This window comes from Cynocephalus volans, chromosome 5 (assembly GCF_027409185.1).
Source record: "Cynocephalus volans isolate mCynVol1 chromosome 5, mCynVol1.pri, whole genome shotgun sequence".
Lineage (NCBI taxonomy): Eukaryota > Metazoa > Chordata > Mammalia > Dermoptera > Cynocephalidae > Cynocephalus > Cynocephalus volans.
In genome coordinates this window covers 112,844,220-112,862,621 of record NC_084464.1, presented here as the reverse complement: position 1 = coordinate 112,862,621, position 18,402 = coordinate 112,844,220, and the positions used below count along the sequence as shown (strand labels likewise).

At 38.5% G+C, this 18,402-nt stretch overlaps 2 protein-coding genes across 5 annotated transcripts in view; one reads left to right on the top strand and one right to left on the bottom strand.

Annotated features, from left to right (window-relative positions):
* The first annotated feature begins 299 nt into the window (after window positions 1-299).
* The window catches only part of CDK19 (cyclin dependent kinase 19), a 166,641-nt gene continuing 148,538 nt past the window's right edge, over window positions 300-18,402 (top strand). For 2 of the 4 annotated variants that reach the window (XM_063097208.1, XM_063097209.1), the window contains exon 1: window positions 448-774. In XM_063097208.1, the coding sequence (XP_062953278.1) occupies window positions 647-774 (128 nt within the window). In that variant the 5' untranslated portion in view covers window positions 448-646. Of the gene's footprint in view, window positions 379-447; window positions 775-18,402 lie in introns of those variants that run through there. The other 2 variants (XM_063097211.1, XM_063097210.1) reach the window with 2 other exon arrangements.
* LOC134377634 (NADH dehydrogenase [ubiquinone] 1 alpha subcomplex subunit 1-like) lies at window positions 14,044-14,256 on the bottom strand. The gene has a single exon (XM_063096145.1). The coding sequence runs from the start codon at window positions 14,254-14,256 to the stop codon at window positions 14,044-14,046; it is 213 nt and encodes a 70-aa protein (XP_062952215.1).

The following is an 18,402-nucleotide window of genomic DNA, read 5'->3' as shown; positions in this document are numbered from 1 at the left end:
AAATACTTTCCACTCTCCTCCTCGCCCGTGGGTTGTTATAGCTGAAGTACCTCCTTCCTACCAGAACAAAGGCCTTCTTTCCACCAGCTCTCACAGAATGTCAGAAAGCACACTATAACTTCGAGCTTTCTACCCTCACAGGAACCGGAGTCCAGTGCTACCTGAGGGGGAGGGGCGGCCCCAGTGCGCAGGCTTGCATGCCCTGTGCGGGCGAGGCTTTGGCGGCCCAAGGTAACCTGGGAGCTGTATTTCTTACGCTGGGGAAGCGCCCACGGCGCTTGAGGCCTTCGGGACTACATTTCCCAGGAGCCTCGCGACCTTGAGGCGGGCGGGCTGGTTCGTTAATGAGCTCGAGGAAGCAGCGGCGCGGCCCACCAGGTTCCAAAACAAGGAAATGAAGGGGGGAGGCGGGACTCGGGGTGCCTGCGGGAGCCGCCGCCGCGGAGGAGGAGGAGGAGGTGGCTGTCGCGGCCGCCGAGGAGTCTCTTGCTGAAGGCGGACCGCGGGGCGGCGGGCGTCGCGCGCGCGCGCGCGCGCCCGAGAGGCGGCTGTTGGAGAAGTGGAGCGGCGGTCGCGGGGGGAGGAGGAGGAGGGACTGAGCGGCGGCGGCCCCCGTGTCCCGGTGCCTCTATGGGGGAAGCAGACAATGGATTATGATTTCAAGGCGAAGCTGGCGGCGGAGCGGGAGCGGGTGGAGGATTTGTTTGAGTACGAAGGGTGCAAAGTGGGACGCGGCACCTACGGGCACGTCTACAAGGCGAGGCGGAAAGATGGGTAAGAGCAGGGGCGGGGGGAGTAGGCTCGCTCGGGTCCTCGCTCTACCCGCGACCGGGCGGGATGGGTGGGTCGGAGTCCAGTCGGGCCATGCCGGAGGGGCGAGGCGGGGGTAGTCGTAGGGCCACGTCCCGAGGCGGACTTTGAGGGACGTCTGTCTTGCCCGCCTCCCGCGCGGCCCCGTCGCGCCCCTCGAACTCCCGCTGCGCAGCCCAGTCGGGGGCGTCGGTCCCATCCTGGAGGGCGCCCTCAGCGTGCGTGGAGCCGGCGGCGCCACTCGAGTTGGGGACCTCCGTGGGAGGTGGAGTTGGTGGGGTCTGGTCTCTTGGGGGTACGCGCAGGGCTGGTCGAAGAGCTCAGCCGAGGAGTTACCGCTCCGACCCTGGGCTAGTGACGGTCGTTGTGGAACTTCCAATCGGCAGAGCTCCTCCCGGGGGCGGCGGTTTGAAATCTCATCCGGGAGCCCGTTGGGCGGACGAGCGCCCGGTTTCTCCGCTGGGCACCTCTGTCCCTGGGGCCAGCCAGCTCGTTGGCCCCTCAGCGCAGTCCCTTCCGTCCCTGTTGTATATCTGGCGACTTCTCCACCCGTCCTCTCTTTCTCCCGATCTCGCAATTTCGTGTTCTGAATTCCGTACCTTCCCCTTTCAAGGTGGGAGCTCCTGACAATAACTGCATTTTGCAAGCGATAACTTCAGAGTTCGCTCGGTTCTCCGGTACTTACTCCCTATCGCACCCCCAGTCCCCGGGGATCTTGGCTATTCTTAGGTCCTCCACTCCATCCTCTGCCAAATCACTGCGTGCTGGGGCTTATCGAGGACCTAGATTATCAAGAACGGAGTACGGAGTGACACAGCTGAGGCTGAATCTTTGATTTCCTGGGAGTTGAGGGAATCCCTTGGGAAGCCTGTACAGATTGTTCTCTTAGGAGAAGACAGGCTGGGTAATATATCGAGCACTCCCATCCTTCGTCCTGTAGGGCAGACGAGCTCTTACAGTAGGACAGGTGGAACCAGCTCCATGCCTGCAAAGGGGAAGTTTAAAGCAAACGTCACCTCTGGTCGCATCCTGGCAGGAGTTCTCCTCCCCCAGGGTTAGGGAGCCCAGGAAGATCTGCCTGTCCCGCTGAAGACGTCAAACTACGTACGTGGAAGAGAGTTTTTAGGATTGTAACGGAACATTTCTGAATAAACTGATTATGAGCCACAATGACATTAGTAAGATTTGAAGTACTGCTTATCTTTCTGCACAACTCTGTTGTAATTCGATATGGCTGGTTTATGAACTCTAGGGCCAAAGTAGGTAGGGGGTGTGTGTGTGCGCGCGCGCGTGCTAATTGCATAAAAGGAACAACAAAACACAACTTTATAAACTGTTTTATCACAAAGTACCGTGAAAATTATAAAGTACTAGCCAAGTGTAAAGGATTATTGCAGGTAATTTTTTTCTTTTGTAATAACTGAACAAGCCCCATGGTATTCAGCTGTTTCTCATAATCCTTTTAGTTAATTACCAGGTATCCTTGAATGCATATCATGGAATGTGAGGTATTATAATTGTATTTTGTTTTTGGAAAACAAAAACCACTCTTCCTGTTATGCTGGTGTTCCTGTGGGAATCTTATCAGATATATTTGAGGAAAGCACAAGGAGTTTTCCTATTTGGACCTTGTCCTTACACAATGAATCTGAGGTGTGCCCCCCCCCGCCCCCCACCCCGCCATACTTCTCATGCTAACTTTGTAATATACTTTATCTAGAATTTTAAAGTGTATTTAAATTTTTTGTTGTTAAGAAAAGCTTTGCTTTAGCAGGCAACTTTTGAGAAAAGCTAAAAATTCTGCTTCTGAATTGTGTTTGAATAGTATGGGCTTACAACAAAAACCAGATAATTCCTGCTTCTATTTGTTCTCTTTAAATAGTTTCCCCTCTAATAAAGTTCTTCATTCGAATACACTTTCTTCCTGAGTGAAATTTGTTAATTAGAATTAATAAAGCTTCTTTAAGTAGAATAAGATCAGCTTTGCTGTCTTCAAAATATAATACTCTTTGAACTTTTAGGATCTGAAAGTATTAGTTTAGATTACTATATTACGTATAAGAAAAACCATAATAAAGGTTTTTTTTTTTTTGGACCAATGGTCTGGTTGAGATTTGTGGCTTACATCTCTTGTGGGTTGGTAGTGGGATTAGTTCTATATTCATTGATGCCTGCGATTTGAAAGAACAAAAAGTTTTTGGTGACGGTTCTAAACTGATGCAGATTTGCATGGTAAAGGATTTTACATTGATCACGGTAAATCACAGTTTAGGTCTTTACAGATTTTATTTTGGTTCACTCAGAAAAATGTATAATGCTGTTTTAGGGAGCAAGAGAGAAATCACATGGGTACATTAAAGAGAAATTATTCTGGTGTATATAAATATAGTATATAACCAAAATTTTTTTCAGGTCTTTAGAAGGAACATTGGAAGAAATAACAACATAGAATATCATTAGAAAAGCCTCTGCTTATGGTTTAATACTACAATTTACAAAACCTTAGAATGTTATTTCCTTTGAAATATGACTTTAATTTAGGCTGTGTTCATTATGCTACATAAATTTATATCAGGCTGGAAATACAAGATCTACATCTGAGTGTTTCATCGTTAATAAAGATATTTGTTCACCTTTTTGTTTTGAAGGAAGTCTTTTGATTCACCTATCTTTTTTTTTTTCTTTAAATCAGGCTTAAAAAAGTTATCCTTGAGGAGAAACAAGTTCAGATTATCTCAACTTTTTAGTCTGAAGAAAAATTTGTAAAATAGTTTTTCTTCATTAGTAAGTCTCACACAATTTATGGTTACAAATCTCAGGACCATCTCTCTCCATTTGGGAACTTTTTATTTTGACTGATGAAGGAATATTGTTAAAAAGTTCTTCTGTGAATAAGAGATTCAGACAAACATGATTTCATAGAATAATATTATGTCTGAAAACTTGTATCCAGCAGTACTACCATTTAACTTTGCAGACATTTATTTAATCTCTTGAATCACTTGAATAATAGAATGCTCCTTCTTGGATATGTGTTTTTGAAATATACCTAGTAATTGAAAGTGAAATGGCTGACAGAGACATCTTACAGAGTTTCAGTTTTGTCTTAGGGTTTCAGATGGGTAGTTGGTGACGTATCTTAATGTGTATCATGAAATCCTTCACAAATGTAGTAAGTACATGTAGATACATGTATGTAAATGATAGTTACAGGTACAATATTATCTGCCTGTTTCTGATAGGTTTTCACAACTGGTGTCGTTTAATAGAAGATGTGTTTATGTTTTTATTGGAGACCTCCAGAAGATTAAAGATGCATGTTAGAACTTTCAAGAGTTTTATATCATCTAGTTTTACTTCCTTTTTTTTACCCAGTGAGAAACCCAGAGCTTTGAGACTGTCATGCGCATAGTCTCACAGCAAAGATAAAGCCTGTAATCCAGATCTTTTCATTCCTAATATCATGGGAGGAAAAACAAAAAAGGCCATGGGAGGAAAACCAAAAAAGGCCATGTTGCCTCTAATCTTGATAATCTTACTGTATAAGCTTTTTCCATGCAAGATATAGATCTATACCAAGAAATATAGAAGAGGGAAAATATCACATATAAGAGACATTTTAAAAAAGGAGTGCAGGTCTGCAGATTCTACCACATGTAGCTGCTTCTCTTCATCTGGTTTCTCTTCATCCTCTCTCTCACTACTTTTGGTTATTATCTCTGATTTGTACAGTAGCCAAATTGGTCTACCATTAGTCTTTCTTCACTATAGTCCAAGATCCAAGTCGCTGCCAGTGTCATTTTCTTACAAAATACAAACAATCATGTCATATCTCTTTTGGAAAACTACGTTGTCTGGCTTGTAAGATCAGATCCGATCTTAATTCTTTAGTTTGGCATGTCATGTTATTTGCATTCAGATCTTGAGATCTACAGTCTTCACACCTGTCACCAATTTCCTCTTTTACAATTCATTCAAGCCATATACTTCTGGAGCATTGAGCTGCTCATATTTTCTAGGACTTACCAAGTCCTTTCATGTTTCATTTTCTTTATTCTACATTCAACCTAGGATGATGTTGACCTACCATTCCTCCTACCCCCTCTCTCTTACCCTCACAAATCTGGCAAATTCCTGCTCATATTTCAATACCTAACTCAAATAGCTTTCCTCCTAGAAGCCTTCTCTTATTCAGTATACTCCTTAGTGGTGCTTCAACCCCTCTTTCTTCTTACATATGTAATATCACTGTAAGTGGTATTAATATGTCCCATAAACTATTAGCTGCAAAGGGTCATCATCATTCTATCTGCAGTGCCTTGTACAGGGTTGGACATATAATACACACTCAAAATTACATTGAATTTTAAAAAAATGCCCTAAATTGGTAAACATGCTTCACTGATCTTAAAAGCAGATCAAAATCCCTTTTTAAAATGTTTATTTACTTTTCTTAGCAGTATTTTCAGTGATTGTTATGCAAGCCTGAAATATGGTGATGTTACGTGAGATAGGTGGTTAGATATAAATGTTTCTGTAGCACTAAGTAGGCCTAGTGAATTTTTTCTAAGAAATGTGCTGTTTTTCAAGAGTTGATACCTTTCTTTTAGTAGGTATTCATAGGGAAAATAGGTAAATTTTTGAAGTATTAAGTGTTTTTCTCCGAGGCCAGCTTTTTTATTTTTTTTTCTTCCAAATTTTATTTTGTCAATATACAATGTGGTTGATTATTGTGGCCAATTACCTAGACCTCCCCCCTCCCCCAACGATGTCCTTTCTGTTCACTTGTATTAACTTCAAGGAATTGTAATTGTTATGTCTTCTTCCCTCTCCACCCCCCGGTTTTTTCGTGTATTTATTTATTTTAGCTCCCACAACTAAGTGAGAACATGTGATATTTCTCTTTCTGTGCTGGACTTGTTTCACTTAATATCATTCTCTCTAGGTTCATCCATATCATTGCAAATGGCAGTATTTCATTCTTTTTTTTTTTTTTTTTTAATAGCAGAGTGATATCCCATTGTGTAGATATACCACATTTTCCGTATCCACTCATCTGATGATGGACATTTGGGCTGGTTCCAACTCTTGGCTATTGTAAAGAGTGCTGCAATGAACATGGGGGAACAGGTATACCTTTGACTTGATGATTTCCATTCCTCTGGGTATATTCCCAGCAGTGGGATAGCTGAGTCATATGGTAGGTCTATCTGCAATTGTTTGAGGAACCTCCATACCATTTTCCATAGAGGCTGCACCATTTTGCAGTCCCACCAACAATGTATGAGAGTTCCTTTTCCTCTGCAGCCTCGCCAGCATTTATCGTTCAGAGTCTTTTGGATTTTAGCCATCTTAACTGGGGTGAGATGGTATCTCAGTGTGGTTTTGATTTGCATTTCCTGAATGCTGAGTGATGTTGAGCATTTTTTCATATGTCTGTTGGCCATTCGTATATCTTCCTTTGAGAAATGCCTACTTAGCTCTTTTGCCCATTTTTTAATTGGGTTGCTTGTTTTCTTCTTGTAAAGTTGTTTGAGTTCCTTGTATATTCTGGATATTAATCCTTTGTCAGAAGTATGTTTTGCAAATATTTTCTCCCACTGTTGGTTGTCTTTTAACTCTGTTAATTGTTTCTTTTGCTGTTCAGAAGCTTTTTAGTTTGATATAATCCCATTTTTAAATTTTGCTTTTACAAATTTTGAGGCTGAAATAGCTTGGTAAAGCAAACCAATACTTGAACTGAAGAACTATCAATTTGTGAAGTGGATCAAGGATATTTGATGACTTTTTCAAAAAAGTATTGTAAGAAAAAGTGCGTGTGTTTAGTTGAGTAGTAAGTGCATGTTCATAAAGATACACAATGTAACCTAAATCTTCCCTTTCCCACCCTTTTTCCTTTCTACAGGCAACCAACCATTCTTGGTTGTCCTTCACAGTGATTTTCTTTTGGGGTGTGTGTGTGTGCGAAATATGTCATTAAGTATGACAAAGGCTAGTGTACTGTACACTTCTATTTTTAACCTTGAATATACCTTGAAGATAATTACATATCTACAGATATGCCTTGTTCCTCTTAATAGTTTCATGTATTACATTGTATCCACTAACATAATTTATTTAACCATTCTGCTTTATGGACATTTAGGCTCTCCAGTGTTTTCCTAGTATTAACACTGAAATGAATATTCTGGTAAATACAGTATTTTGTGCTTATTAATATATCTGTAAGTTAATTTCCTAGAAGCTGTTTACCTTTGGAAATAATGGCTTGAAATGATTTGCTAATATGGTGATATACAAGATATGACTCTCTAAAGATTGGGGAAAGGAGGAGTGGCTAAGAATAAAATGAAAAGAAATTTAAGGCTTTAAAAATAGTAATACATAAAAATGAGGTAAAAATCATTCATTTGCTATAGGAAATGCAAGTGACGTTCCCATGCTATTATTTTATTTTATTTCATTTTTTGGCGGTTGGCTAGTATGGGGATCCAACCATGCTACTGTTTTAGCAGCATGGGAAAGGCATGTCCCTGAGTTTTAAATAGGAAAAAGTAGATCTATGGAAAGATTTTTAAAATGCAATGGATGTTAATGTTAATGAGTTAAGTATTTTTACTTTGGTGAGTGTTGGACATGAATATAGAAAATTTTAAGGCAGTGTCTTACAATTTGAAGTTTTCTTGGTGTAAACTAGTGGAGTAAGAGTATTTGGATCTTTAAAAACTCTAATGTGATTTTAAATATCAACATGTTCGTTATCTTGTAATGTTGTGACTGTGTAATGTTAGTATTACTTTTGGATTCCGAAAGAAAAGGACAAGAAACCTTTTTGCAGAGCATATTTTAATATGTTGAATAACAAACATGACCATTCTCTAAAACCAGAGTGTTTTAGTAAAGAGGTAGCCCACAAAGCTATTTAAAGATTTTTGTCCATTTATAAATAGCTGATAGTCCAACACTTCCTGTAATAGCTGTTTGAACGTGCACTGTGCAGGATAAAAGAGAGTCTCAAGAGAGATGACAGGATGTAATTCAGGATACAAATGTGCAGCAGTGGTTTTTTTTTTTTTTTTACAGAGGGTTTAAGCTCTTATCCAGAAGTGAGTGATGGATCAAAGAGAAATAAAAACCTGTATAATCCTCAAATAATTGGTATCCTTACAAAATATCTTTAATTTCAGATATAATAAGTCCTGCTAAAGGAAAAACACAGCCTCATTATTAAGAGGCTTTAAACCTATTGTGTATTTTCTATTTAAAAACTGTCTTTTCTTTTTTTTTTTTTCTTTTTTTTTTTTTTTGGCATCTGGCTGGCTTGGGGATCTGAACCCTTGACCCTGCTGGTATCAGCACCACACTTTAACCATATGAGCTAATCAGCCAGCCTAAAAACATTATTTCAATGAGGCTATGTGGTTAATGATCTCAGTTACTAAACTGAATATGATTAGGGAATGGATTTGACTACAAAGTAGGCGAGTTAACTTTGTTTTATTCTGTGACCACAGACCAAAAGCTAATCATGGCAAACTGTTTTGTAGATATTTGTAGATATTTACATTTGGATAGAAAGAAAAGTCTATGGTTGCTAGAAAATTAAGGTGAAACTTTTGCCTTCCATGTAGGTTAGTTGCATCCTTCTGTAGGGAAGTTATTTTCATTATGACTGTTAAGTAAACTCACCTGTAAAGGTGCCAAGCAGTTTGAGGCACAAAGGGTGTTGGGGTTGTGTGCTTTTCAAAAAAGTTAGTTTCCTTTCCCCTTCCCATTTGCAATGTAATTATTATAACTGCATTTTAAGAGTGACTTAAACACTGAGTAAATCCTATTGTTTTGTGTTTAGTGCAAATGAAAAAAAGAAATTGACCTTCCTTTCTTCTGCAAAATTTTATGTAATTTGATCTGTGTAACATACAAAACTAGAATTCTATTATCTTTGATTTCTCAGTAATCTTTTGATTTTTATAGTATACTTGTATCAAATTGGAAATATTTTTATTTTTATGCTGTTAAAAATTATCAAGTAATAGTTGGACATGGTAAGAAACTTCAACTATAATTGTACATGAAATGGAAAGTAAAAGCTTTCCTTCTTACTGTCTGTACCCAAGTCCCCTTCACTCATCAGAGGTAACCAGTGTTAACTCTTAAGTTTTGCTGTTGCTTACCATCTTAACTTTAAATATAATATCCATATAATTCTGTTTATTTATCAACTTTAGGCAGTTTCTGTTGACTTTGCATTAGAAAAGCACAATAATTTTGTGAAATCTGACTACCTCCTGTTTTCTCTTTTCCCATCCTAACCTTCATATTTATTACTCTTGTTACTTTAATTTTTTTTTCTGGTGAATACTTTTATGGCTTTAAATTAAACGTTAAATTTATTTTTCTTTATCAACTTAGATATTATCTCTGATCTTCCCTATGTGAATGTTAAAGGAAGCAATGCATCTTTTCTACTCTTTTTCTCCATCTCCTGATTTTTAAAGTAAAGTTTTTATAGCATCCTGGTTTATTCATTGCTTTTTGTCCATGGGTTGATTGTAAAAAGTGAACATTGGAAGCCATTCAGCAGCATTAAGATATGATTATGAAATTTACTTATTGCTGGGCCGAGCCCGTGGTGCACTTGGTAGAGTGCTGCGCTGGCAGCGCGGCGACGCTCCCGCCGCGGGTTCGGATCCTATACAGGACTGACCGGTGCACTCACTGGCTGAGTGCCGGTCACGAAAAAAAAAAAAACGACAAAAAAAAAAAAAAAAAGAAATTTACTTATTGCTGAGTGAGTTCATATGTTGAGAGCCATGGAGAAGGAAATGTAATCTTGAATATTAAATAAGTGCTGCTTGAAAGTGTTCCAGGTATTAAGGACTAATGGATGATCTTAATTTATTTTGCTGTTTTTTTTCAAGTCGTCTGGTTATACTCAGCTAATAGTTTTTCTTTTTCTCTCTTGTGTAGTTTTTCTTGGATTCTTGTTTTTTGGTTAGTTGAGGACATCTTTTTAAGTAGCTTTTCATATAGAATGTGTAGATTTTCTGCGTTCTTGCATGTCTGATAATGTGTTTTGTCCTCATACTTGATGGGTAGTTTGGCTGAATTTAGAATTTTATATTCAGGGCCAGCCTCATGGCTCACTCAGGAGAGTGTGGTGCTGGTAGCGCTGAGGCCACGGGTTCCGATCCTATATAGGGATGGCCAGTGCTCTCACTGGCTGAGTGTAGTGCAGACCACACTGTGCCGAGGGTTGCGATCCCCTTACCGGTCAAAAAAAAAAAAAAAAAAGAACTTTATATTCATAATAATATTTTTTTCTCAGAACCTAAAACTATTGCTTCTTGTCTTCTAGTATCTCTTGTTGTTCATAGGAAGTTTCTTTATTTGAAACTTGTTTTTTATTAGTGGCTGGCCAGTATAGGGATCGAACCCTGGACCTTGGTGTTACTACCAACACCATGTTCTAACCAACTGAGCTAACTGGCCAGCCCTGAAACTTTTTTTTTCCCTCTGTGGGATCTCAGGATTTTTTACTTTATCTGTGCATTCTAAAATTTCACGAAAGGTGTGTCTAGAAGATGCAGGTCTCTCTTTTTTTTTTTTTAATCTTGCTCTGTGTCCTGTGTCTTTAACAAATTATTTACTTATTTGAGTAGGTAACCTTTGCATGTAATTTGAACTTCGGAAGTTAAAAAGTTGTATTCACTGGCTTTAGTCTTACTCCTAACTCATTCTCTACCTACTTATTCCCCCAGTTTTCAAATCCTGCCAATTCCTTATGGATCCTTTGGTGTGGACCCTTTCTTTTATCTTTGGTTTAGGGGAATTTTTATTTCCTGTTATTTATTTAATTGTTTCCTCTTCTGCCTCTGTTGCCTCTCATGTTTTCTTCTTCAGGTATGCTTATTAACAAATGTTGACATTTTAGGCTCTATCATCCATGTCTCTTAAATTCATTTTCAAAATTTTCAATTCTTTTCCCCTATGCATTCTGGGAGGTTTTCTTTATTTAATCTTCTAGGTTATCAATTTGGTCTTCATTGGGGGTTGCTGTTCTTTTATTCAGCATGACCTAAATTCAGGTGTCTGACGGCTTGAACGTAGCAGGACATTGGTTTAATAAAGTTAATAAATTCCCTGTTAGTATTTAGGTTGTTTTTAGTTCTTTACCACGATAAGCAATTTTTTTTTTTTTCTTTCTCCATGGCTGGCTGGTACAGGAATCCAAACTCATGATCTTGGTGTTATAAGGCTGCGTTGTAACCAATTCAGCTAATCAGCCAGCCCAACAACTAAGTAAATTTTTTTTGCTATTTACCATGTACTGTTTTTAGCTTTCTCTCTTACTATTTTTCTTATAATCTGAGTGCTAGACCAAAACAATGGAAACATTTTTCTGTCTTCACTTATAGAGAAATCGTATTTGTTTTACTTATCAATATGTAAGGAATTATAATTAATGTAATAGCTTACTGAATTCTACTTGTGTTAATAAGCACTGTGCTAGCTGCAAATTTGAGGTCCCTGTATTTATAATCTAGTTGAAAGGGTTGAAACAAAATCTATAGTTCACATTTCTCTCAAATTACTAAAGCTGGTATATTTATGTCCAATTATATTTCTTTTTTTGGTTTTCTTACCCAAACAACTATCAAGAAGGACAACAGAGATCAGTCATGATAGGCAGCTATAGTGGTATAAAGGGTTGGGGTACAGACACTGAAAAGGACTGTTAGATCAGTTAGCAAAGACAATTACTTTAAGTCATGTAATAGTCTTTTCTCAGTAACATCCATCTGTCCACATATTCATTTGTAAATCTGTATGTCTATTCCTCCATCCATCTTCCATCTGCCTGTCTCCTGTTCATGTGTATGTTATTTGTTTTCATCTATTTTCCATTTCTCTAGCTCTCCATTTATTTTTCCATCCTTTACTATTTATCATTTGATTTCTTTCCATGAGCCAAGTATTGTGCCATAGGTAATGAGGATATAAGGACAAATGAGATGTAGTCTCTGTCTGCAAAAACTAGGACTGGAAGTATTCATAAATTGCTAACAGGGAAGGAAATCTGGATTGAGAGGAAGACTTTTAAAAAAACTGTATATTCTTTTGTATTATTTGAAAAAAAAATTTAACTATGTGTATATTACCTGTTTTAAAAGATGATAATTTAAAAAGTAACGTATGTATAGCTTTTATTATTGGAAAAAGGCAAAAGTCTTTTTTAAAAAATAAAAGTTATTATTTTCTTATTACTAAGGAAAGTTAGGAATTATACAAACATAAAGAAGAAAATATAAATCACTTGTAATAAGACCACTCCAAGATAAGCATTGATAATATTTTGGCATATTTTCACCTGCTGTTTTTCGAGGATTACTTATGCATAATAATAATGTTTTTTTAATTGAGGTAATATTCACATAACATAAAATTCATCATTTTTAAGTGTACAATTTTGTGAGTTTTAGTACATTCACAGTGTTGTGCAACTGTCACCACTACCTAGTTCCAAAACATGTTTATCACTCCAAGAGGAAACCCGATAGCCATTAAGCAGACAATCCCCAATATCACCTCCCTCCAGATCCTGGCAAACACTATCTACTTTCTGTGGATTTGCTTATTCTGGATATTTCATATGACTGGAATCATACAATATGTGGCCTTTTGTCACTGGCTTATTTCACTTAGCATAATGTAATTAAGGTTCATTCATGTTGTAGCTGGTGTCAGTGTTTTATTCATTTAGATGGCTAAATAATATTCCATTGTATGGATATATCACATTTTGTTTATCCATTCATCTGTTCATGGACATTTGTGTTGTTTCCACTTTTTGGCTATTGTGAATAATGTTGCTGTGAACATTTGTGTACAGAACATGTTTTTGTTTGAACATATATTTTCATCTCTCTCAGGTATATACCTGAGATATATGATAAATCCATATTTAAATTTTTTTTTTCTCGTGGCTGGCCGGTATGGACATCTGAGCCCTTGACCTTGGTGTTAACAGCACCACACTCTAACCAAGTGAGCTAAGTGGCCAGCCCTATTTATTTATTTATTTATTTAATTGTAGCCATTCTAGTGGGTGTGAAGTGGTTTTGATTTGTATTTTCCTAGTGGTTTGTGATATGCTTCTTGGCCATTCCATTTATATATCTTCTTTGGAGAAATGTCTATTAAAATACTTTGCCCATTTTAAAATTGGCTTATCTTTTTGTTGTTAATAATACTTTTTAGACAAAATTGTGATTTTTCTCTTTAATTGGTTGTATATAATACTTCTTTTTACTTAAGATCATGCTTCCCAAATTGTGCTGAGGTTCCCTGGGGTGCCACAGTGAACTCTCATGGGACACTGTGGGTATTTTAGGTTTTTGAGAGAAACAGATATCTGTTAGAACTACTAGCTTGAGGTAGTTCACAGTTTCAATATTAGGTTGTGTTACATTCCTTTTGACGATGTCATATTTTTGGGAAGCTGGGTTTTTGAGGTTGCTGTGATTAAAAAGTAAATACTGTACTGTGCAAGAAAGTAATGTGGAACAGGAAATGAGAGTGGCAGTGTTTAATTTGATTCCAAGATTTTAGAAGTTGTGTGGTATTCAGCTGGTACACACATCTAAGTAATTGTGGTTATTTAAGAGTAAAACTAAAGTGCTATTAATTCAATTTATGTGTATTTTTAAATGATTATATGTTGCTTGTACATAGATACTTATTAAGTTGCTTTACCTAATTACTTAATAAATGGAATTATTAGGCGTTTCTTTTCTAGGGTGCTGGGAATTAATGAGTTTGAGATCTTCTAACTTTAGATATGATCATTGTTTATCCATATTATCAAATTTTTCAAAAATTTGGATGACTGGCTGGTAAGGGGTGAGGGGATCCAAACCTTTGACCTTGGTGTTATCAACACTAGGCTCTAACCAACTGAGCCAACTAGCTAGTGCAAAAACTTGATTTTTAATGTCCGTACTCTTCTGTCATATGCATACTTACTTAATACTTTCTACTTGTTGAACATTTACTTTTTTTTTCAGTATTTTGATAATATATATAACACTAGTAGATTTTTTTTTCTTTTCCATTTTATTTTTATTAAGTACTACATAACACACTGTGTGCTATATAATATACTGTATAACCTTCTAGCAGGAGTAGTTGACCATAACTGAGTTATTTTTCATCAATCATGAAAATGCTTCCTTAATTGATGTTCTGCAAACCCTTTGACAGATAGTAACGATTAACTCCAGAGATGTGCCTATCTCTTTCCATCAAACTTGACTGATACGGATGATGGGCAACCCTGTTTTCCTTGCCTTCGTTAGTGAACCTGTGGGTGTATGCAGTGGCCACTCCTGGGATGAGCGAGCCCATGCTCATGGCGGCGAGTCCAGGGAGAATCTCGAGCCACATCTCGACATGGTTATCTAGACCAAAGCCCTACTTCTAAGCCCGTTAAAGGTGATGGGGTCTGGCTCCCTTCCGGGTAAACCCCTCAATAGACCGTGAGTGGGGCAGTGCCACATCTGTCTCTCAAAACTAGTAGATATTCTTGCGTCCAAATCTTGGTTCATATATCTGATTCTTTTTTTACAATAGTCTTATAAGTTGATTTACTGTGCCAAAGGGTTTTAGTTGTTTTAAGGCATTTAGTATGAATTTCCTATTTTCTTTTCATATATAGTTTCATTCATTACCACGAACAATATATTAAAAAAGTGCCCCTCATGTCAACCTCAGTGGCTTTAAATGAATGTTCTTTATCACAGTTTGATAGGAGAAATGATTTGTCTTAGTTTGATAGGAATTACAACTGTTTTTGCTTGTGCTTTGCCTAAAGCTAAACTAAAGGTCTGAACAGTCTTAAAATTTACATCTCTCTTCAGCTCCTAGGGATTATAATTTATAGTTAAGGTACCTCTCCTTCCCCCTCCCCACCAGTTACCCATTTTATATCATTATTATTATTATTATTATTGGCAGCTGGCGAGTATGGGGCTTCGAACATTTGACCCTAGTGTTACAATACTATAACCGACTGAGCTAGCCAGCCAGTCCATTATCCATTTTATAGGCTGTAAAATTTTTTGGATTGTTAAGAAGCAGCACCTTTTCCTTGGAAAACTATGTATTTATGTAATCTCATCATCCACATTTTTTCTACTTTTATATTAAAGATATGTTCATAAATATAATTTGTTAGTATATAATTTGCCAGGAGGTTTTCTAGTCATCTTAATTTTCTCCTCTAATTTTTATTAAAATAAAGTATGTTTTTTTTCCTCAAAGATATACATCATTCTAAAAAGTAGTGAAGAATAAGCCAAGTTCCATGTTGTGTTTTGATGTAGAAATTGTTAAACGCATTTTTAAAATGTTCAAACTACTGGAGAGGGGAAAGAGCAGATCTAGCTGTCCTTAAACTTAGTAAGAACACACACTAAGGTGTGTGGATGTGTCATTTTGACTTGAAGTGACAGAAAAACCGATCAGTGTAAACTCAAACAAATAAGGGGTTTATTTTCCTCTTGTAACAAAAAGTCCAGAGGTCAGGAGTGCTGGGGCTGGTGCAGCTGCTCAAGGATATTAATAAGTGTCCACTTTCTTCCCTCTGTCTGTTCTGTGGTTTTTGTACATATGGTTCCAAATGATTGTTGTGTTTCCAGGTTTTGCTTTCATATTCTAGTCAGGAAGAAGAAGAGGCAAAGGCTGAAAGGCAAAAGGGACTATGCCAACCAAGTTGTAAGCAAGTGTCTTCTACAGATTAGAGGAAGGCAAGGGAAAAGCAAATTGTGGATGGCTGGGAAACCAGTTAATAATAGTCTCTGCCACAGTGTAGAACAAAGGGTTATTATTATTATTTTATTTTATTATTATTATTATTTTTTGGTCACTGGCCAGTAGGGGGATCTGAGCCCTTGACCTTCGTGTTACAAGGTGGTGCTGTAACCAACTGAGCTAATTGGCAAGCCCGAAGGGTTATTTTAAAGGTGAGAAAGGAGAGAGAAACCTTTGAGTTAATTTTAAGCAGTTAAAACTCAAGTGCTTAATGATAACTACAATTTATGAACTATCACTGTCTCCCACACAGTGTAAAGATTTTCCATAATTAACCAAAACAAATTTAGTTGACCTTCAAGTCCATATAAAGATTTAAAATTTAGTTGAATAAAGATGGACTTTTAAACAAAGCCATAGGGCACCAAGAGAGTACTTATCTTTTTACGCAAATGGTAGGAAAACACAGCAAAGAAGTTTGGTATTTATAATAGAGAACAGAACTTTGTCATTATAAATTTTACATGTGACCTTTGCTCTAGGCCAACTAACTAAGGTTCTTTGTTTAGTTTTGTGAGGTTGTAAATTTAGTGCTCTTATCACAGAGACATTTTTCACCCCAGCATTTGAATGAACAAAGTACTTTTGGATCTAAATGATTTAAATAAAATTTATTTCTTCTTAAAGAACTACTCACATTTTCTCTTCTCATAGAAGGGTTTTTGCTTCTGATTCCTAGTAAATATATCTATATGTAAATGAAAAACAAACTGTTATAAGGAAGCTTTGAAATTGGAAACCCTTATTTCAAACCTGGGCTAATAATTACTCTCTAGCTATGGGATTTTGGTAGTTGTCATCTCTCTGAACCTCAGTTTCCCCATTTGTAAAATTTGTGTGATGATAAATCACTATCTCATGTGATTGCTGTGAGGAGTAATTAAATCATTATTTATAAAAGTCCCCAGCAAAGTATGGGTTTATTTATTCTGCACATATATAGAAGGGTTTCTATTATTAATTTCCCTGAAGACTAAATAATATTGAGATATAGTCACAGAGTTGTATAAATCATTACCATTGTCTAATTTTACTTATTTATTCTTTATTTTTTAAAATTTTATGTTTTTATTGAATCAAAATTGATTATACATATTTTTGGGGTTCAACATTGAGATATGTTGATTAAATCAATATTACTAGCATATATATTGTTACAAATCGTAATTATTCTTTATGCTCCTTATCCGATCTCTCCCCATCCCCCTCTCCTCCCTCTAATTACCCTAGATTTCTTCTCTCCTTCTGAAAGAATAATGGTTACTATGTTGATTTGTTGCCTAGATGATCTGTCCAATGCTGAGAGGTGTGTGTGATCAGGTCCCCCAATATTATCATAGAGCAGATGCTTCTTCTGTCACTCTGAAATGGGCTTTGTGGAGAGAGGCATCCTCTTCTTTATCTTCACTGGTGACTCTCCTTGTGTCAATATACTCCAGTGGCTGGTGGACCATCTTCATGGTGGTTGTGGTGTCTAGCCACTTTCACAGCAGCCATGGTTATTGTGGTGGCTATGGTGGACCACCCACATGGAGGTGTTGTTTTTGGCATGCTCCTTGGTGCTGGCAGTGTTCCTGGTTGTGGGGTGTGTCTGGTCCCCAGATCCATGCCTCAGGTCCCTAGATCCATGCCTCAGGTCCCTGGGTGAGCCCTGAGGTGCTGGCGCAGTATGCCTGGTTGTGGAGGGGGGGGGGCGGTCCCCTTCTCCATGCCTCAGGTCCCTAGGCAGGCCCCGAGGTGCTGGCATGGTATGCCTGGATGTGGGAGTGGAGTCTGGTCCCCAGCTCCAAGCCTCCAGTTCCCAGGCAGGCCCCAAGGTGCTGGTGGTATGCCTGGGCTGTAACTAATTTCTTGTCTTTTGCTTACTTCTAAAACGGGATAACTTCCTGTGGGAACCAGTACTTGAGCTGTGTGGTTGAGCTAAATTGCTGATTTGCTGTTTCCCTAGGGAAGGCTTTTTGTGCAGCTCAGGGTTTAATGGTTGACCTATAGGTACTTCCGGCTCTCCAGAGACCCAGTGGATCTGGGTTGTGTAGAAACTCTGATCTGGGCCTAAGTTTTTTCATCAAACTGCACCCCATGCAATTCTGCATTCCTTTTTTTTTTTTTTTAAAGATGACCGGTAAGGGGATCTTAACCCTTGACTTGGCGTTGTCAGCACCACGCTCACCCAGTGAGCAACCGGTCATCCCTATGTGGGATCCGAACCCGTGGCCTTGGTGTTATCAGCACCACACTCTCCCGAGTGAGCCACAGGCTGGCCCCAATTCTGCATTCCTGACCAATCTCCTCTGAGTAGTCCTGTGCTGATTGGGGGGCAGGTTGGCTGTCCTTGCTGTGTCCCAGTTTTCTCCCAGTGGGCCTGTCTCCCCCACCGCCCATGCTCCAAACACTTCCCATGGGACGGGCCCTGTGCTGGTCCCTTGCGATGACTCACCGGCCTCTGAATGGCTCCCTTTTTTCGGTTGTTCTGGCTCCTCACTCCTGCATGGGTCCATGGGAGCCCTATTAGTGGTCTTGCTGTCCTGGAGGCCGTCAAGGCCCTCTTCTCCCCTATCGCCTCCAAGTAACTCCATCTGAAGGGCACAGCTGTGGCTTCTGCCAGCTCCTGCTCCATGTGCTCAGTAGCTTCAGCCTTAAAGCAGCCACGGCCCCAAACCTTTAGAACAGTTTTTTCTTTCTCTCATTGTGATTTCTCCTGCCTTCGTGAACTTCGTAGGT